This window comes from Atractosteus spatula, chromosome 2, assembly GCF_055471065.1.
Source record: "Atractosteus spatula isolate fAtrSpa1 chromosome 2, fAtrSpa1.hap1, whole genome shotgun sequence".
In the NCBI taxonomy this organism is placed as follows: domain Eukaryota; kingdom Metazoa; phylum Chordata; class Actinopteri; order Semionotiformes; family Lepisosteidae; genus Atractosteus; species Atractosteus spatula.
This window is the reverse complement of record NC_142707.1, coordinates 59,554,134-59,576,253: the sequence shown is the minus strand read 5'-3', so window position 1 is coordinate 59,576,253 and position 22,120 is coordinate 59,554,134. Positions and strand designations below refer to the sequence as shown.

The 22,120-nt window shown below is 36.0% G+C and overlaps 1 protein-coding gene across 4 annotated transcripts in view; it reads right to left on the bottom strand.

The window, feature by feature from the left end:
- The window catches only part of adgrg6 (adhesion G protein-coupled receptor G6), an 83,246-nt gene that overhangs the window by 59,017 nt on the left and 2,109 nt on the right, over positions 1–22,120 (bottom strand). For 3 of the 4 annotated variants that reach the window (XM_088934043.1, XM_088934067.1, XM_088934059.1), the window contains exons 2-3: positions 10,988–11,079; positions 615–962 (exon numbers count right to left, since the gene is read on the bottom strand). In XM_088934043.1, coding sequence (XP_088790169.1) covers positions 615–962; positions 10,988–11,079 — 440 coding nt within the window. The remainder of the gene's footprint in view (positions 1–614; positions 963–10,987; positions 11,080–22,120) is intronic. The other variant, XM_088934050.1, reaches the window with a different exon arrangement.

Sequence of the window (22,120 nt, the reverse complement as noted above, 5' to 3'; positions counted from 1 at the left end):
ATATAAAATATGACTTCCAGCTCAACATGTCATGGCAGTAGAGCAGGCTGTTATAGGTTGATGCAACACTACAATTGTCAAAAAATACAGAAGTGAGGAGTGAAGGCAAACCAAAATATTAATTAAAAATAAATATGCATATTAAAGACTATAGTCAATTTAACTAGCTAATGAAAATATTGGATTCATTGAATAATACTGTATATACATGAACATATAATAAGCTTATATCATCCTACTGATCATATGCTTGTGAATGCTGTCCTATTCACTGAAATGGAATAAAACAGGTACTTTCCTACATTTAAATATAGTAAGAAACCACTTCTATCTTGGAACTAGTGTGTTTTATCTTCAGTTTTCAATACACAAGAGAAACATTAGGGGCATTTCAAACAAACACAAAAGATGAATAATGAATAAAAACATTATTAAATACGTTTTTATGATTTATAAATTATAGATAATTAACAAACAATAATAAAAAGCCATGTACACAAATTATTTAAAGTAATACATAAAAGTAAAAGAATAATATAGAAACAGAACCCAAAAGTTCAACAATAACAAAAACAAAACAAAATAAAATAAAATGTGCCCGTTTCTCAACATACCTTGCCTGTAAGTGATATTGAAGCCTTTCTTTTGCACACTAAAGTCAGAGTTAAAAGATACGTTCATTACGTTCCCGGTGGAGTTGAAGCTCAAGCCGTTGGCTGTAATGCCACAGAACGTGACTTCGCTCTTCCCATTGCTCACAATGACACGATCATAGATGCACCCCAGAGCTTCTTCGAGCTCGAAATCACGGAACGTGATCTGCACGATGAATCCTGCTGGCGCCTGCAGAGTCCACTTGCAGGCCTGACTTTTGGGGTACTCGCTGGGGTAGCATGGGGTCGTAAAAAATCCTGAAGAGGCGGTGAGCACTTTGTTGCACTCGACTTGACAGCTCAGTACTGCTGAACCAAAACAGGGACAGGTCACTTTCAAACTGGGGGCCAAAGGAATGGCAAGGGACAGAGGGTGTAATGAAGACTTGAGGAGCACAGGTTTCAGTGCAAAGCTAGGCTAGCAGTTGTACAGGAATTATATTAGTGGACCAGAATGCAGAGCCAGGCAGAAAGAAACAGGGAAAATTCAGACTTAGTTTCAGTAGAAATGCGCAATAGTCAGCAGTCTAGTCTCATGATCTATGCTTTTTTAAAAAAACTGCCTATTCAAACTAGACTGCACATTTCAGCTTTTTAAAATATACTACACACTAGAACGTCTGGGAATGGAACCCATAAAAATGTGTAAAAACTGAATGATCTCTAGTGCAAAAACTAAAAATGCATAAAAATGTATTTAAACAAATACATTTAAAGCGCGCATAACTTAATAGGTAATATGGAGACTTCTTATTGAGTACAATTTTAATAACCTGGAAAGCAGTCTTATTTCAGCAAACAATGACTTCTCTTCATCAATGCCAGCATCTCAAATGAGCCAAAACCACAGCAATCATAAAGTCAAATATAAAAATCCAAGAAAAAAAATCCCACTGCTGAGTAATTGAAATGCATCCAACATAAATAACAAGACCACTTATTTTGCTAATTACTATTAAATAATACGGGAAAGAAAATGTGAACAAAATAAAAACAATGGTTTGAAGAGGCAATAAGTTTCTATAATACCAGAAACATGGCTATAAAACTGAAAATGAATAAAATGTCCCCATTATTTCTAAATCCACACATGTGGTTTGATTTATGCAAAAAATGGTCATTGTAACATTTTGTATCCAAATATGAATATGTTCTTTTAAACTATTAGCTTAGCTTTTTACCTTTTTACCACTTAGAACAAAAGTGTTTTGGGAAGGCTGGTTATTCTGTTATACAGTACAGTATACTACCCTGTTATTACATACTGAATTCTGGTCTGATGATTTCAGAGGTACCTACCTGTAGGACAATGCAATGCTTTGGCAATCAATGACCGAGTTGCTCCTAGGCTTGTTTAAAATTGTTCTCTTTCTTCTTTTTTTCAGCATGGAATAAACCTATTACTTGTTTAAAATTGAACGTTTGTGAACTTTCTAAGAGAAAGTAGATTTGTACAAGTGTGCATTCATTTTCCCCCTGGTAGGTGTAATCACTTCATTTTACGCTACTTCAGAAATGTGTCATTTGTTTGTATTTTTTAGAACACTGACATTTTTGATAAAAATTAGGACACTGATGAAATTCAATCATTTAGAGGTTCAATTACATGTAGACGAGCAGAAATAAATAACCGGGTTATGAGTTTCTTAGGTGTTCTCTATTGTTCTCTCTGCTTATACAAATCTTAAGGCTTAGCTCCATGTGATAACTGATATAACTCTAGTGATGTGGATGATAGTATTATACTTCTGATGAAAAAATATCAGTCTGAGGCTACTGTATGCTTTTAAGCATGCTTTTACATTAGTGTGCTTAAGAGTGTGTGCTTAAGAGTATATGCTTAACACAAAGCAAAAGGCTGAGATGACTTAGCCACAATCAAGTTATAATATACAGTAAGTATCAACAATTTATTGGGGGATTAGTGTTTTCTACCATTATAATAACTTTGTTATTAATACAACTTATTTTGGGTCAGAAATAATATAGTTTGCCATTAAACTATCTCTAATTTGTGTTAATCCAAATCTACAAAATACAGATCTATTAGGATTAAGTGTTAGACTGAAATAAAATGGCTATCATTTCATTTCAAGGATACTTTACAGTATATGTAATGCCAAAGACAGTCCTATAAGTTAGTAGGTAATATTTGGCCCAATAAAACTTATAGACATTGCATTAAAGTGGAAACATTCAGGTTTTGGACTGGAAACTGGTTAGACAAGTTGGTCAAATTCATGATGGCTAATATGTAGACTGTAGTTGACCAGCAGATGTTAGAAGTACAGACTGAAAGGTTAGTGTTTAGCATAATTTTCAACTGGAGAGCAATTTAAATAGTACTAAATGTCATTAACTTGAGTTAAATGTTATTGCATCATATTTCTGTACATTGAATCAATCTTTTTCAGATGAATTCTCTCTCTCTCTCATTCTAGCGTTAATCCCGCATCAGCAGGGTCCGCTTGTCGGCACGCCCATCTCCATTTGGTGGTTTGAACCAAATCTTTGAGCTGACGTTGCCATTAAATGCGACCGAGAACACTCCAACTAGCGCGTCGCTCCACCTGCCGTCAGAGGGGGGGGGGAGAAGAACAAAGTAATGTAGCCAATTCATAGAGGGGGATTATAAGAAGGCATGGGAAATTCAGACAGGACACCAGGGTTACACCCCTACTCTTTTCGAGAAACACCCTGGGATTTTTAACGACCCCAGAGAATCAGGATCTCCGTTTTACATCTCATCCGAAAGACGGCACTCATTTTACTGGGGCACTAGGACCCACATGGACTGCATGGTGAGCACCCCCTGCTGGCCTCACCAACACCTCTTCCAGCAGCAACCTTAGTTTTTCCCAGGAGGTCTCCCATCCAGGTACTGACCAGGCTCACACCTGCTTAGCTTCAGTGGGTTGCTAATTGTAAGTTGCAGGGTGACATGGCTGCTGGCTTTTCAGATGAATTCTGAGTTATCATAAAATACATTTTTTAAAATATTGACAGAGGATACCTTATGAATTTATCTGGGACCACAGAGCAACCAAGAGAACTGTTTACTGGAAAAAAGCCAGAGAAGCTGTGGTTCCTTGCCAACATGAAAGGAAAATGCATCACATTGTATTAGAGGTAGATGGACACATGGTAATAGCCAACAGAACTAGAAAGGTGTCCAGGTTTTCATATGTCTTGAAATTCCTTCTGAATTTCTGAGTTTTTACTTGCTCATGAATGAGACATTTGTCTGGTAGAATCACCATGCTCCACTTTGGCAAATAACACCATGAATTAGAAAAGGTAATGACTTTTTTTCAGATTATAGAGCATAATAAATATGTTCTGGTATCCATAAATTGTTTTCCACTCTGGATTTTCATTTAAGAATTCCAGTTGTTTTGTGATTTGTCAACAAAATGTTTTAAAATATGTAAGCAACTTTTTCATGATATGTTTAGCAATGTTAGCAATGTGTTCAGAGTGCTAACATATACTGTACCAATTTGTGAGTGTTTAGTTACTTTGGAACATGTACCAACAATGAATAAGGGACGTCTGTTCAAAGTTATTTATTTTACATCACTCAAGTTCTTTAAGACTCCCTCTTCGGCCATCAACAAGCATGCCATTTCCTGTTTCTCCCAAACTAGCACTTCATACAAACTAGCATACAATAGGTTCCCGGGACTTCATTAAACAAACTCAGTTTTGAGACTGTTTTACAATTTTCATTATTTGAACACAATGTATTCTCATGGTTTTGAAAGGTGTTAACAAAATCCTGCACGATTCTGGTGGAAAATGGACAGCTGCTGGTGTAACTAAAGTATAAATCTGGTCATTTTTTATTTTTATTAAAGAACTATGGTTGCTTGAGTAACATGATGTTGACAGATATACAGTACAGCATGATGAAAGAACAGTAATATACAGTACCAGTGAAAAGTCAATGATGTGATGTGGCTTCCAGATATATTCTGCAGTGGTTATCAATTTTCTAATAGCAGTGGGTGGAATATTCAAAGACGTGTTAGTAATTTTCAATGGTAAATTTACATCTACCATATCAAAGAACCTCTAGGCCTAAATCATACAACTGCAAAGGCTGTTGTTTTTTACAGGTTTTAGAAAATGCCACAAGATGCCACAATACTCTTTACCAAACTGCAAGGTATACGAAACCAAAGGTTTCACTTTTTGGTTTGTGAAACAAGCAAACCTTCAGGGTGCTGCAGTCAGAAAAATGTCTGATACCTTATAATGCAATATGACTATAGATGTCTAAATATGCGAGATCATTTACTTTAATATATGAATTATTAATTTAATTGGATAATATACCTTTTCCCACATCACAGGCTATGCAAAGTCCCTATGTTGTTAATTTACAGAAACTAAATCCCACTGAAATTGTCACAGTGTGGTGTTATTTACATAATCCAGAATGTCTGAAATGTCATCATACAGTATAATTCGTATATTCATAAGGAAGAGCACCAAAGCTGTGACCCAGGAATTGGGTTACCTTATTTTCATGAAACCAGGAAAACCAGTGTATGATGTCACTTGAGACAATGGTCATATATCCTGAAACTGTTGTTTCTAACAAGGTTACAGCACTGTGACTTTGCCAAACCTCACTATTTGGGTTCATCAGGGGCTTTAGAGTCCTAACTGGAAAATTGTAGGTTAAAAATTCCATGATGTATGCTGCTGTTGTACCCTTGGAAAACATGCTTTACTCTGATTTCTGGGCAAAACATCCAGCTTTATGTACAGTATGGGCACAAACCTACTGTATGTCACTTTGGGCAAAATCAGCCAAATAAATTACTAAAAAGTTAGTCATTGCGAGAATATGCCAACATTAGCTATAAATGAAAAGATATGAGGATAGCTTTTAGCAATAAAATGAATTGACAAAACAATTCTTAAAACGCCTGTATAATGTTAACAAGTGTTGTTAAAAAAGCAGTGTTTGCTTTTTGTCTAGAAGACACATGTGAGGTATTTCAAATAAAGCTGCATTTTGACTTGAAGATTCAAAGATTTTCTAGTGAACAAATCTACAATGACGGGCCTTTCTGATGAAAGGAATGTGGCCACCAATGAATGAATGAGTCATCTGTTCCTAGCTGCTGTATAACTACAATGAACTTTCTGAAGAGCAGCAGGTTAAAAGAGGATTGCACATTATTTTTCCATCTGCATTACTATCAAAGGTTTATTTTAAAAGAAATAACCGTTGTCAACTTAAAGATATCATTAACAGCCTGACTATTGGCCGGGGTCGGTGTAAGGAATTAAAATGTCAGATAGAAAATGTCACTTGAAGGCCAGGAGCAGAGAGGTGATACTGGAGGATTGTATGGTATGTAAAATGGGGAAAGTTGGCAGGAGAGATTTACCCGTCAGCAATACTTAATTTCTGAAAAGATCGCTCACAGGTGAGTGAGCTCTACAAAGTTCCAAAGGGCCTTTCACTTTATATCTATCTATCTCTGCTTGCAGCCCACTTGCAATCTCTGTCCTCCAGGTGTTTCCTACCAAATTGCATTCCTCTGTCCATCATTATCGTCTATCATTAACGTTGTAATTATGTATGGCTTGATGAAGTAGTCAGCTTGGATCACACACACGAAAAGTCTTCATCTTTTCATTCAGAGTGCCCACGAAATGTTTGAAACCATCTTGGCAATGGAGTCAGTGGGGATTAAACTGTAGCATGATAATTAATTAAATTCATGGCATGCCAAAATAGATTTAAAGAATTTCGTTCATTAGTCAAAACACTCACACACAGATTTTGATCAGACAGCAAGGTAGGGGCTAGAGTAAACATCTGCACCTAATTATCAAGCACTGTGTTGAGGCAGAGTGTTATTTTCATTGCAATATGAATCTGAAACCATACTTTGCAATGTGGTTCAGCACTGGAGTCTAGAAACTGTGGTTGGCATAAATTCTGAAGGAAGAGTCATTAAAATTTCCTTTTAGAGTGAATTTAAAAGTGATGGCACAAAGCTTGTTAGTGTCTTGTATTAGCATTTTAAAAGAACCATCTCAGGGATTTTCAGGGATCAGTATAATCCTCAGGGCAAACAATTCTGCAGATGACTAATTAGGGTCATTAAGGAGTCTCACTAAAAAAAGATAACATATACTGTAACAACTTGAAATGTTAAGTGTGAATTGTGTGTACATATTTATATACTGTACTGTAAATTAAATTGAAATTTAATCTATACCTTTATGTTCAATGCATCATAAAAAATAATAATATTTTGAATCTACAACATTTTACAGAAAACTAGGAAATTATTATACTAAGAATATCTGAAACATAGCTAGGGGAAGATTATAGAGGTAGATATGAAATAAGTGGGTATAAATCTCTGGGGAAAGACATGAAGAATAGAATTGGTGGTAGAGTGGGCCTATATACCAAAATAATCTCCAAACTAGGTAAATGAAGCAAGAGTTTTCAGGGAATGGAACTGATATGGGTTAAACTGGAAAACAGAATGCCAAGAACATAACAACATTAAAACTATAGATTAACTAATGTATCCATGGCTGCAAAGATCTCACTGTATGATGCTATCATGAAGGTATATAGCAAATAGTTCCACAAATAAACTGGGATCTCAGAACAGAAAAAACTAAATAAGTTATGAACGGTTGCAAATGAGAGGAAGTCTGTCAGCTTGTCTCACCCATTTAGATCCTAATAGCTAATTAATCCGAAAATCTCATCCAGCTGTTTCTTGAAGAAAAGCCAGAATATCAGATTCTACAACATGAATCAGTAGCTTGTTCCTGAATCCAACAACTGTTCTTTTACAAAGTGCCTCCTGTTTCTATCTGTGATTACTGTTTTACTGATTTAGTTCTTTTAGCAGGTTGAAGTAGGACATTCCTATATGTGCAGGAATGTAACTCATTGTTCTCTCTATACTACTTCCTGCAAGGTATTTTTGTAATACATACTGTAATATGCTAAATGAGGTATTACTAAGAAATTGTACAGCTTTAACATAATATCATCTCTAGTTTTTATTTCTTTGCTTTTAACTATATACTGTATGTTAATATATAGCCTAACATTTTCTCATTAATTGTTCAGCTATATTTCCTAAGAATGAAAATGAAAATCTAAGTCTTTTTTCATAATAGCTTCTTCAAGCTCAGTGTTTCTCATTTTGTATCTATAGTTTTTCATTTTGCTACCTGCTTTAATACTCTGCACTCAACTACATTAAATGTTAACTACCAGAGGTTTGTCTACAGGTTTATTAACAACACCAGAACCTAAATCATTGATATAAATCAGAAGAAGCACCAGTACCAACAGTACTAATAGATATACTATAATAGTAAGAAATAATAGAGAGTCCTAAAATTATTAGAGATCCCTGCATTACTCCACTAATTGCATCACTTCAATTGGAGCATTCACCCTCCTGTACTCTGTTTGTATTCATCAGTACTTTTGAATGCCTTCAAGCTCAATTTGAGAATTAATCTTAAATCGAACTTTAATGGAACTCTATCAAAAGCCTTCTGCAAATCTAAATACACTGTATCATATACTGTCTGTTTGCATGCATTATTTTTGTTGCTTACTCAAAGAAATATAACCAGTTAGTTAAGCAAGATCTATCTCTTCTAGAGTTGTGCTTTTTATCATCTAGTATCCTCTTTCTATTTAGATGACTCTCTGATTTAGGTTCTTATTTTCTTTTCCTTAACCTTACATGTAATAGAAGCAAGACTCCTTGGTCTATAATTATCTGGTTCAGTCACATGTTTTAAGGATTGGTACTAAATGAGCAATTTTCCAATCAGTGGGTACCCCTACCCAAAATGAGTAGGGGGAATTTTTTGAGTGACTTCTGGTAGAGCTTTGCTAATGGTCTACAGATATTTATGTACAATTAGCAGAACATCATCAGGCCTGGAACATGTGTTTTCTGGATTGTGTGTGACAGTGTGTAGTGGGACGTACCGCAGCGAGCACCAGTAAAAGTAATCGTCCCCGGGTGAGGGGACAAAAGCAGCATTGCAAGGTTAGCAGGGACCAAAAATACAACAAGGGTGGAAAAAAATACAACCAAGAGGCAAAAAGAAAGTGTTCCGCTGTGCTGCGATACCTCCAGGCTAGTCTTACACTACTTAACGGGGGCCAGCCTGGGAAAAAAGAACCCCCAGCACAGCGGAGACCAGACTGAACTTACCCTATTTAGCGGGGTCCAGTCTGGTAGAGCAGGGCGCGTAAGGCAAAAACAAAACAAAAACTGTTTTTGTGTGTGGAAAAAGGTTTGCCTGCCCCAATGAAGATATGATAGGGGGCAGGTGAAAAGAAAAAAGAAAAGCTTAGATGGGTATAATCCCCTCCGGGACTGTCGGTATCAAACTCCCTCCTTCCAGAGTTGGCCCTACTTGTCCCATCAGGCGGTGACCACTGTGCGTTTATAGGACCCGCCCAGCTGGGGCTCATCAACTGGAAGCCAGGACAGCTGGGACTACAAAGGCCAGACGCCGCCCTTCTACCAGGGCCCTGCCTCCACACTGGGCACGCCCCCGCGTAATGCCACATGCATTGCTAATGCCCATAACACTTCAGCCTCTCCTATGCTAATGTTTGTCTTTCTTCAGCGTGTTGATGATTTTTTTTTTTACTTGGTGAACATCTAAATGAAATATTAGTTCAATATATAATTCATTTATGTAAGTTATGTAAGTTCAGTTATTAACCCAGAAACAGTACTTCATCCTTTACTGGTCTTGCTGTCATAATACAACAAAAAAATTAGACTTCATTGCAGTATTCCTTTCTATCTCTCTCTTTGTCTATAAATAGACTTTTTGCATGTGCTTGTTCTTTTAAATCATTTTACAAATTTTACACATAGTTATTGTCCACAACATATGACGCAGCTAACATCCTGAGCTACTAATAGCAGATGATAAACAGAGAAAATTATCAATTATTTTTTCACAGGGGTATTTAAATAAAATAATTCAATAACATGATAACATGCCCCATGTTCCCACTGGTGTGGGAAGTTACATTAATATGAGACATGCTTTTGAAAGTACAACTCACTTTTTGTGAGCAGCTTCTTGAATTGTGGTCAAAACCATGATGGCTCTCCAACTTCTGCCCTTTAATCTAAAGTGCCTTTGATTTGAAACATCCAGTCACAAACAATATTGCATAACTGACAATAACTTCCTCGTTTTGTCTGGACGGAAATTTAAATGCTGCCTTAAAAATAGAGACAGAAAAAAGCCTTCTACTTTGTGTCACAGCCTACCAAGCCACAGAACAATTATCCTATTTAAGACACGTCTGAGACGCTGTTTAGAAACATGAATAAGAAGTGTGTAACGTTCTTGGGTAGATGGTATTTCTTCATGACTCTGTGGAAGTAAATTACCAACAGACAGACTGTAATGAAAGTGAGAGTCTGGGGAGCCGGTGACGGTGTTGGGGTTTGTGAGCATAAAACCGGGTTTCAGTGTGGAGGATGGGCACTGGGAAAGCAGGTAGGCAGTAGGCTTCCTAGCATGTCACACAATAACGAGGAGGGGGATGGGGTGGCTTTGAGAAAATTATGCTCACCAATTATTACCAAGTCACCAGAGGCCCAGGCGCCCCATAAACACTAGAAATTTCCAGAAGCTCTGGTTCAAATTTGTACTGTTTCCAGGCACAGAGATAAAAAATATCAGCTACCTTTGAAGCAGCATACGTGCATTGTAAACATGCATTTCAACATTTGGTGTGGTGATAAAAAGTATAATTAAAAAACACATTTCTTAATATTCTGAGGGCTAGGTAAATAAAACCCTGAGATATACTGTACAGTCCACAGTAAAATACACACCACAACACTTAGTTTAAAGCTGAAACACTTCATACACATTTTGAAATTAAACATTATCCAGATATTTTTCCTTGGGTTATTTATGTGAAAATAATACTGTTTTAACTGTGTCATTATTTAAGAGCCTTGGGGCAACCTTGTTGTGAAAGGCGCTATATAAAAATAAATTGAATTGAATTGAATGAATTATTTTAACATCAGGTTTGGAAATCTGAAAATTAGTAGAGCAATGAAAGTTATACCAAACTTAAAAGCAGAGACAAGGGGAAACAGAAAGAGCAGACATGCACAAGAAAAACTTAAAGTTCATACAGACCTTAAAAAAAGAAAAGCCTGTTTCAAATGGGTAGTCACGTTTAAAATAATGTTGCATACACATGCAAGACTTAAAAGTAATCTTGTGAGACATACTTTGTTAGAGTCTAAATTGAGACATGTGCTTACCTGTTTTCTGCAGACACATCAACAGCACAGCAATGGAATAGAGAATGTTCCGGAACTTCCATCTCCACCATCCACCTCTGATGAAGGACTTCCTGTCAGTCACAAAACAGGTGAAATCGTTGTGTAGTTTTGATTCATTCTCAAAAGTTGTGGTGTTTAATTCAAGCAATAAAAATCTTGTTTAAAACAAGCAAATGGTGGGAAGGGAAAAGCAGCATGCGTTTTGTTATTTGTGCATTATATCAATTGACGTATATCAATTTTGCTTATATTTTTCCTGTGTGTTCTTCAGTGTCCAACATTGCCAGTACCCAATATATTTTAAATGTATGTCTACGGCGCTGAATAATAAGACCATGGCAATGCCATCTTCTAGAGTTATTGATGTAGTTATATAATTAATGCTTATACCAAATTCAAAATGTAATGAATTCCAGAAAAAAGCCTACAATAATGAATACTTTTTTGCCTGTTTCTCTATTGTTAGTATAAATTATTTTAAAAAGTACATTTACAAGATTGTGTTTCTCTTTTAATTGCTTTTCTCATATTCTTGTTAAGTTTACCACTGTCGTTTTCGTCAGGTTACAACTTATAGGAGTTGAAATTGCCACTTTCATGATGCCGCTATGAAATGATCCAGTGATCATCAGAAAACCGATTTTTTTACTATAGTACTTGGTCTTTATGATCCCATCGCACTGTTCATTAGAGCAGGGGTATTATCCCAGTTTATGCTGTATTCTGCTCTGATGCTCTGATTTTACACAGATTGTATACAGCACCTAAATTTTCCTCTTTTTTTTAACAGCTTGTTGTGCAGCAAGGCTGCTGCTGCATACTGACTGCTGTGTACCACCCAGGTGGGTGCTACACTTCAGTGGTGAATGAAGTGGATCCCCTCCTGTATATAAAAACACTTTTTTGGGATTAAAAGCATGGCACAAATGCAAGGAGCTGTTATTAGACTTCCAGCATCTGAATTAACATGCAGTTATACTACGTGATGGAAAAAGGAATAATAGTGTTTTTTCTGTATTTGGGAAGATAATCCATAACTTGTTTTAATTTTTTAACTCAATCCTTTTGTTTTAACCTGATAAAATCAATGATTAATTTACAATAATAACTGGCGAGATCACCTATTTATGCTGTAGAGTGAAAGCTATATCAGTAACATCCCACCTAGGATGTGAACTCACAACTCTCTACTGCAGAGGTCTTAACAACAGCTCCACATTACTATTGGTTCTATATTCTTTTGAACTCTTAGTGTAAACACTGTATCTCAATTCAGTTCTGCCAATGTCGATAATTAATGTTGACTCGTTTTCGATTGATTGATTTCTCTAGTGTTCTTTGAGATGAAAAGAGCCATTGGGTTCCACAAAACCAACAAATGATTGCATAGAAATGTTCAAATTAAGCCCAATTTGCCTTTTGCTGTCACTGACATCTTGTCCTAATGAGAGGGTGATTATAAACTCAAAACTTTTTTTGAATTCAAAACATGCCTTGACAAAAAAGTCCAAATCAAAAGATAAGCAACATAAAATTAACTGCATTTGCAGAAGTTACTAATGTTTAGTATGACAAGTCGATGTATTTAAGAGCTACTGCGACAATCATTCTAACCAACACAATCATTTTCTGAGTGAGTGTGATTTTATTTCAGCCAGAACATTTGGTGACTAATGTACCTCATGAGTAATGGAAAACTGCCTCTTTTCAATGCTTGTTTGGCCTTTGTCACAGCTGTACTACTGTACTGTATATGCCATGCCAGATTCCTCACTTGATGACAAGTGCCTTTCAACAATATTAAGTTTACATGGGGATCAAAATGCAAATGCATGTGCAGTGCTTCTATAAAGATTAATATCTATCCAAATATTTTCATAGTCCACACAAATTTTTGTCATGACAGTGCAAAGAGGAAAAGTGTTAAAAGGCAATCAAAGCCAAACATTTTTTAGCTATCAAGCAATGCAGTCTTGGACTAAAAAAACCTTTTTGTGTGTTTTAAGCAGCAGGAATTTTCATCAAAATGCAATTACAGTGGCAACATGATGAACCATTGTTTGTGGGAAAGACACAAAATATTTTCAATATATTTGTATAAGACCTTTAAAAATGGCACCAGTATATACGTGAAGATTCTTCAGCACCTCTGTATAAAGGACATTTTATTTAACTAGGACAACTCTTCCTTTAAATATACAGTATGAAGTTTTAAAAAATATTTCTAATTCATAAATGTCCAATTATTTGAATATGAAGGGTAGATGGAAACACTTAAATGTTTAAAAAATAATAAGATGGATAAGGACGTACTATACTTTTTGTGATGTAATTGTGTTTGATTTTAAGTTAAAATTGAACCCACTGGCCTCCTTTGGTCAGGTAGGATAGTAATATCCAATTGATACTTCTGGCTTTTGCACTTGGTAAAAAGTTTAATCCTGACAACTCTAAACTAGAAAAAAGTTTCATTAGTTGATTGAGTGCTTATACAAAGTAAAAACAGTTCCCTCTGGTGCCCTAAGAAGGAAGCAGGCCAGACCTTCCTGACCTACATCCACAAGGTAGAATTTTTAATTTACTTCAAAGTTTTAAAATTGCTCCATGACTCAAGAGCAAATGTAATTTTGTCAGCAAAATGCATTATGTTGGTCTTTCAGCATATCCCTTTGATGGGAATTCCCGTCAACTACTGTATTTCCAAATTAATTTACTGAAAAAGTTTACTATCAATTAAAAGAAGAAGTGGGTTTAAGCACATTGGTTTAAAAGATATCTCTTAAACCTGTTTCCCTCTCCAGGCCACAGCTCCTTACTTATTTCAAAATTCTGCTCGTGCCTAGAACTTCCCCAGTCCTCATGACCTATAAGTTCCTGTGTTTCTTCATTCTACTTAAAAAACAGCTTATATTTTTAAAAAGCTATCATATGATGTAGTGTACTGGCACAGGTCACGGTGTGTGAAATAACTTATGATTTAAGTATATCAGGATATATTCCAGCAATACTGAACAAAGAAAGAAATTCAACAGTGACTTCCACATTGACCAAATAATGCTCTAGGAAAGAAACTACTTTAGAAAAATGAAACACACTTAAAACAAGAACATTACATAAGAAGATAATCTCTAACACCTAAGAGGGAAGCTCTACAGGCCAGTTGAAGACCTTTTCTGGTAAGAAATGGTTTGCAAGATAGCCAAACAGTTATTGTAATTAAAAATTTATAGTTTTTTCAAAGATCACCAAACCAGTCTTTTGTGTACAAATGAGACAGTTTGACAACCATTAGTGGCTAATTTACAACAAAAATGTCAGAGGCGGAGCTGATTAGAGTATTAGGTGAAGACAGGAAGGAAGACTATAACATTTATCAACGTTCACATACAGTATACTGTAAAGCAGTAATTTCATGTCCTTTAGGGACCAGGTCATAAATGTGACCATGGTTCTGCATGGATGAGTAGTCTAAAATCCCTCTTGAGAAGAACCTGAATTTGTTAAAGTTATCAAAGTCAAAAGAAAAGCTGCAAAATAATGATCACAAAACAATTTAAAACTGTAAATTGAGGAATATACTGTACTGTACATGATTTTACATACTATGCTGTATAATGCTGAAGACCGCAATGGCCAATCAGGAACACTGATTTCATATTCATTTAGACATTTTAGTTGCAATGTGTGCTTTGTATTGTTGTCCTGCTTTAAAGTCCATTTGTAAAAAAAGTTTGAACTTTTTAATAAACATTTAATAAACACAGGAATCCACCAGGACTGTAGGATGTAAAACATTTTTAATACAGAATAGATCTCCACGCTCACAACATTCGTCTCAGCTATGAGTCTGACCTGTCTGTGCCAAACATACCACTTGTGAGAGTATCCAAGATGCTCAATTGGTGCTTCTTCCAACCACATCACATACTGTAGTTCCACTCAACTCAACTCACCAAGGGGTCAGGGTGATGGCTCTGTGGCTAAGGATCTGCGCCTGTGGATGGAAGGTTGCCGGTTTGTATCCTGCAGCCGGCAGAGGAATCCTACTCTGTTGGGCCCCTGAGCAAGGCCCTTAACCCCAACTGCTCCAGGGGCGCCATATCAATTGCTAACCCTGCGCTCTGACCCCAAGCTTCTCTCCCTGTCTGTGTGTCTCATAGAGAGCAAGTTGGGGAATGTGAAAAAACACAAATTCCTAAATCAAGAAATTGTATATGGCCAATAAAGTGATCTTATCTTATCTAACTCTGTTGCTGCATGGAAATCACCTGCCTTTTCTTTTTATATTGCTGTAGACTCAGTATCCTGAATGATGCCTAAGAGTCTTTGAGATTCCTGATTTCTTACAAATCAAACGAGGCCGTAAAGCCCATCATACTCATTTGTTTGCCCGAAGCTAAATGATCCAACAATTCCATCTATCCATTTCTGAAAGGATCCCATGTAATTTCAATTGCATTTTATCAAGGATATGAATACATTTGTAGAAAACAGAGCTTAGGCTGTATATACAATATTAAGTGAACTGCTTTCTATTTAAATATTGGTCTAGGTTTTGATGTACAGTATGTAGTTTCATATATTCTCATATGAATGTCTGTAGAAATGGGATTATCTCCAAATAACACATAAATCAAAATACAAGGAAACTACATAATTTGTAGATACAGTACGTAAATGTAACAACTGCTCAATACTGATTATTTTCAGATACCTTTTAGACAGCAAAAGAGCAAAGGAACATGTTCAGGTTCCAGCATCTTACGAAGTTGCACAGGGATTACACGTGTTTCTTCAACAAAGTCTGAACAAGGAAAATCTATTATCCATGTTAAGATTGATAGTTATAAATAAGAACTAATAAATTACAGTCACTTTGGTGTCCAGATCACATTTTGAAATCTTTTCCTGTTTAATACCATTTAGTATATTTACTAAAGCATATCCTACAAAATATTAAATAATCAGATTTCAGGTACATTGTACTTCTGATGAATGGCAGATTGGAATATTCTCCTGAAACAGTATCAAATTTCACAATCTTGTGGTACAGATACTTTTCCATGAATGGATGTTGTCTGTTGTTTCTTTACTGTACATTCATTCATACAGTACATCAACTGTATAAACTGTGCTTACAGTTTGAACAACAAAATAATAATTCCAGTTGTGAACAGAAAAGAACAGAATGAAAGCCCAACTCTTTGGGGAGGAAAATGCCTGTTCTCAGTTTTAAATATACTTCCACATAGTTTCCACTGTACCTTCTGGTTTGTACTTCACTGTTCATTCTAAAGAAATTCACTGGGTTGATTTTTCAATGTCTTTGTCAATATCTTTTATTATTTTTGCTCAATACTAAAACTGTTTGGCCCCTTCAGCTACTCTGTGCAAGACATTCCCTTAAGCCCATAGAAATGTATGCTCTTGTCTGGCATGTTGCAAGAGCAGCATACACAATATTTTAAATGAGGCCTTACTCATAAGATATGTAATTTTAGTATACTATCTTTTGATTTAAATTATGCACTTTTAACAGTTTATCATAGCATTTTGCTTGCCTTTTTGCTTCCACATATTGTACAAGACCTGTAAATTATGAGTTAGTATAAACACTTTATTTGTTTCTGATATTTGCGGCACTTAAGTATAAGCACTTAGTTACATCATCATTGGTGTTGTTTTTATTTTTCGTTCTCTCTTGATCTTTGGACCCCTTATAACTTCCCTTTCCATTTTCTTTGTTTTTTCCCCATTACTTTCTAGTTTAAATATTTCTAGATTTCTACAGTATGTGGATTCTTGCACCAAAATAACTGGTACCCATGCTATTTAAATTAAATGTGTCAGTACAGATGGTCTTTGCCATAGAAAGGTTTCCAGTGACCAAAAAAAATGAAGCCTTCTTCTGCACATAGAACACCATGTCCTTTTTTGTGTGTTGTTTTTATGGATTAACATTTATAATTGTTCACCTTTGCCAGAAGCTGATACAATTCCTTAGAAAAGTGACTGATTTAGTCCTTTTCTTCAGTTGCTTGCTAATTTGTTTAAAATTGTTCTTGGTGGAAAATGTACATGTTATTTAAATGTCATATATCTATCGCGGACAACAACTGAGTCGTTGTCTGCCATAGCATAGTCTGCCAGCAGCCATATCACCCTGCAACTCACAACTGGAAACCCACTGAAGCTCAGCAGGAGCCTGGTCAGTACCTGGATGGGAGACCTCCTGGCAAAGCTAAGGTTGCTGCTGGAAGAGGTGTTAGTGGGGCCAGTGGGGGGTGCTCACCCTGTGGTCTGTGTGGGTCCTAATGCCCCAGTATAGTGACAGTACACTATACTGTAAAAAGGCGCCATCCTTCAGATGAAATGTAAAACCAAGGTCCTGACTCTCTGTGGTCATTAAAAGGGTGTTTCATAAAAATAATAGGTGTCTCTACTAAACTGGCCAAATTTCCCATATGCCTTTACCAGTCATGGCCTCCTAATAATCCCTATCTACAGTATGAATTGGGTTCATCACTCTTCATCTCCTTCCCACTAATAGCTGATGTGTGGTGAGTGTACTGGTGCACTATGGCTGCCATGGAATCTTCTAGTAGGTGGATGCTGCACATTGGTGTAAAGCGCTGAGAGTGGAGTTTCCAGAAAAGCACTATACTGTATAAATGTTTAAGTAAATAAGTAATTATCATTATTACAGTTTCTGTAGATGATATCAATCACCTAAATTCAAGGGAAGCAATAGTCTTTCTGTCTTTTTGTCCATCTTTTACAATGATATTGCAGGAGACTGAACCATGATGTACAGTATTGCACAAGTTCATAAAAATCGTACACACAAATCTGTTTAAATTAAATATGTTAGCACAGAAGATCCTTGTATTTATGCAACTTTGATGCTATAGCAAGCAAAATCTTAGAATATAGTACATACTTTCTCAGTAAAAGAGTTTAAATATTTTATGACATTCCTAAGCATCACCACCTATTTGAATTTTTTATTTGAGGCAAGGATGTTGCAAGGTTGCCTTATCACTAATACTCTACATGCCTGGTGTACTGTATAATGTCTAAATCCATGTACAACTATAAACCTGTCTTAACCAAAAACATAACTGATACATAATGCCTCATTTACAGTAAGATTAAATTTATGTACAATACACCCAATATGCTGGAATCTTAGTGTTTCAAATGCCAGATGATGATATCATCTATAGTCAGTGGTAATTGGAAACATATTTTATGAGACCCATGCTTCAAGGAGGTCCCATATGCACACCAATAGTTGCCTTACCATATAATATTCTAAAAATGGGAAAGGCTCCTAGAGACTGGAGTGAGATTTGACTTCACTGATAGAATGAATGGTAACGCCCATGTAGTCATTCACTGCCCACACATTTCATGTTAGTTGTGAAACTAAATTAAGCAACACCCTTTAATGAATAAATGTCTTCTGCATGACAACTTGCACCAGGTGTCTGAAGTGCACAGATCTTTTACAGTCAGAAATACCAGGAAATGTGTTTCACTGAATGATACTTTGCTATTGATTATTAAACAATTCTCAAAGTTTGATGAAAAGTAAAGCATAACTAAACCCCACTCACTGTACATGTTCTTAAGTCACTTCTGCAATTGGTAAAATTGTGGACTAAATCATTGTAATTTTACACACCCAATACTGAAAATAATGCATGTCACAAAGATGTAAAAACTGGCATATATAATATCAATTGTGCAAGGCATAATCTATCAACTGTCACAAATAATATGGTAGCATAATATGAGGATCCACTGTATTTATTCCAAATACTGGCAAGCAGTAGGTTATGTGTGTTTTTCTGGAGCAGCACCATTGATTGTCACCTTCCTGATGACTGCTGTTCTCCATTATAATTAGTGTGAGAGCAGCACAGATCATTTTCCTTACTATTCTTGGCAAATGGACACCTTAGTTGGAACTCCTTTAAAACTTACGTGATGTAATTCCACAAACTGTAAGTCTGAATATCATTAAAAATAGTAAAGATTAAAAATAAGAAACAAAGTGGTTTGTATGATTTTGGTACTATATGAAAATTCTAATGTTTACAAATAATTTCATTGAATTGAAAAAAAGAACAATATTTACAAGACACAATAACATTCTTTGTTGGCACAGAATAGCACTATGCATGAATCCCCAAAACTATGAGATAGGATTCTTTGAGAATAGGATTATTCTGTAGGGCATTTAAATACAAGAATTGAAGGTACTTTTTTATACAAAAGGTTGTGGGAATATGCAAATATGATATTCAGCAATATAGCTAAAGTTTATATCCTAGCTTCTTTCTTGAAAAGACTGCATGATGTGTTCAGATACATTCACTATTATCTACAAAACTGGCTGGAATAACTGAATAAGAACGTAAGAAACTTACAAACAAGAGAAATACATTAAGTTTAAATAGCCCTTATCTAGTTTTTTAGCGTTCTCTTCTCATTTGTAAACATCTGTTTGTTCTTGAACTTAAATAATAATGATTCAGTAGATTGGTGAATTCCTAATTAATGCCACATAGAGACAAAATGTATTGATGTTATTTGGCATTAACTCGCCTGGTTAAGCAAATGAAAGCAACTCTATATGTCAGGACAAGGCTGACAGGACACCTCCCTCACTTCATGAGGAATGAACCAGGGAGCAGCTGCAAGGATGAAGATGTAGGGGGAGGAGGGATGTGAAAAAAATGTGCCAAAGTGGTGGCCAAGAGATAAGACATTTATGCATAGAAGAGCTGAAATGGCGAGGTTAGAAAATGTCATCCTGCAGAATTTCTACTTAAAAACTGCAATATCACATGACATTATTTTCAATAACCGCTTATCAAATTCAGGATCACAGTGGCTCCTAACCTGCCAGGGGAAGCAATGGGTGCAAAGCAGGATATACCCTGGAAGGGACGCAAGTCCAACGGAGGGCTCACACTCTGACACAGACACTCACACACTCACACCAGGGCCAGTTTTCCCAAGAACTCAATTAACCTACCAGTTAAGTCTGTGGGATGAAACCGGAGCACCCAGATGAAACCTACAGTACATGAACACGGGGAGAACATATAAACTCCACACATAGAGCACATCAGCCATTAAACCCCTAACACCAGTACTGCAAGGCAGCATGGCAGTAATGCTAACCACTGCTAACCACTGCACAACCACGCTTCTTTTAACTATAATTAAAATAATAATTGATAGGTTACTGGAGCCTATTATATAAGAAGACCCCAGAAGTAATGTGGGACAGGATCCCGACAGATGGTCTTGTACAAGGAAAGAGACCAAGACAGATTTTAGGAATGGCAAAAAACACATTAATTACTATGAATTTGCTGCCTGAGTCTGGGTTTCTTGTATGCATTAAACTTTTTGCAGAAACAACTGTGTTTTCCCGCTATTGCTTGGATTTGCATTAATTTCTCTGCTGGATAAACCAGAAACTCCCATCATAAGACATAAGATATAAGACATAAGACAGCAGCAGCACTAGAAAGTTTGTTAAAATATTAAAAGACTACTTTTAACAGTACTGAAAACACCAACAAGACATTTATTTGTGCATTGAAGCAGTAAAAAAACTGTACTGTATATGTAATGCACTTGCTGATTCATGGCACCTCTGTGAAAATGTTTTTCTTATGTTGGTCACATTTTGAATGAAAACCTCATTTCATTAACCAATTTGAGACATCACATCACTCCTAAAGCAAAATAGTTTCCGATGCAGGAATAAATGTGAAATTACAAATATCCAATTTTCCATGCGTCTTGGGGCTGTCTTGCCACAATTTTATGAACCTGTTTCTGTCAACTCACGTTAATGTAAAATAACCAAGGGTAGCAATTCAAACGCATAGTCCCCAGTCCTTGAAAATTCTATTTTTACGTTCATATTCAGGTAAACCATACCTAATGGTTTAGGTGGTGGTTATCTACTAGTATGAATTGTTTAGTTATCATAAAGTTAAGTCAAGAAATAATGAAGACCACGATAAAAAACATTCCTTTTTCAAAGATATGTGGAGAAATAATGTTTGACTAAGGGATGGTAAAAGAAAGTTCAGAGATCAAAGCAATTATAGCTTAAGTGCCTGACATAGAAACAAATAAGTCAGGTTTAATTATAAATATATACAGTTGTATAGTATAATTGTAGTATATGTTCTTATCTCATTTTCCCCAAGATACCACTATGGCATCTATATTTGATATAAATAAAACGAAAGCTAAAATGCATGTTTTAATACGTACTGTACTCTGTTACACAGTAGAACATAAGACTGTACTCGTAGTATTTATCCAGCCTACTCATTAAGAAATTGTTTTTTTCAATACAGAAACCATGTTGTACAAAATTTAAATTTAACTGTAAATTATTTCTTCTTTTTCATTTTCCATTCATGTTTTTTTAAAATCACATTTACTTTTGAAACTATGCTTGAAGGAACAGCAAAGTAGTGAATGTCTCTCAGCTTTTGTGAATCACAGCTAAATATGTTTCTCTCCACACACAGTTCTCTTATCATTTTGTGGTATAGAGATAACTATTTTTATGTTTAACTCTTCTCTCAAAGTACATTACGTTTAAGTTTCTCGCTCTCTGGAGGTGGTATAGCACAGTGGGTCAGCTTTTGGGCTCAGACTCTTGACTAACAGGTTGTGGATTCAAGTCTCTGTTGCAGACACTGGTGTTGTACCTTGAGTGAGGTACAGTATTTAACCCCATTTGCTCCAGTCCATGTAGCTGGATAACTGGGGACCAGCCCTGATGGGGAATAATCCATGTGAAGTACCAGTGTCTCATCCAGTGGGGGGTGTCCCATGCTCTGTAGTCCACTTAATGCTAGAGCAACCAGAATAGGATCAGGCCCAGTGAGCTGCTGTAGCTGAAATTGATTTTACTTATGTTTGTTTTGCACTTTGGAAACTGGCCACACATGAAAAAAACCTGAACCCTTATTCAAACAGGGTAAAATAAAACTTAATTTATGAAAAGAGGGGATGCGTGTACCCCCTTGATGTACTGTAAAGCTATTACATAAGAGAATATACTCA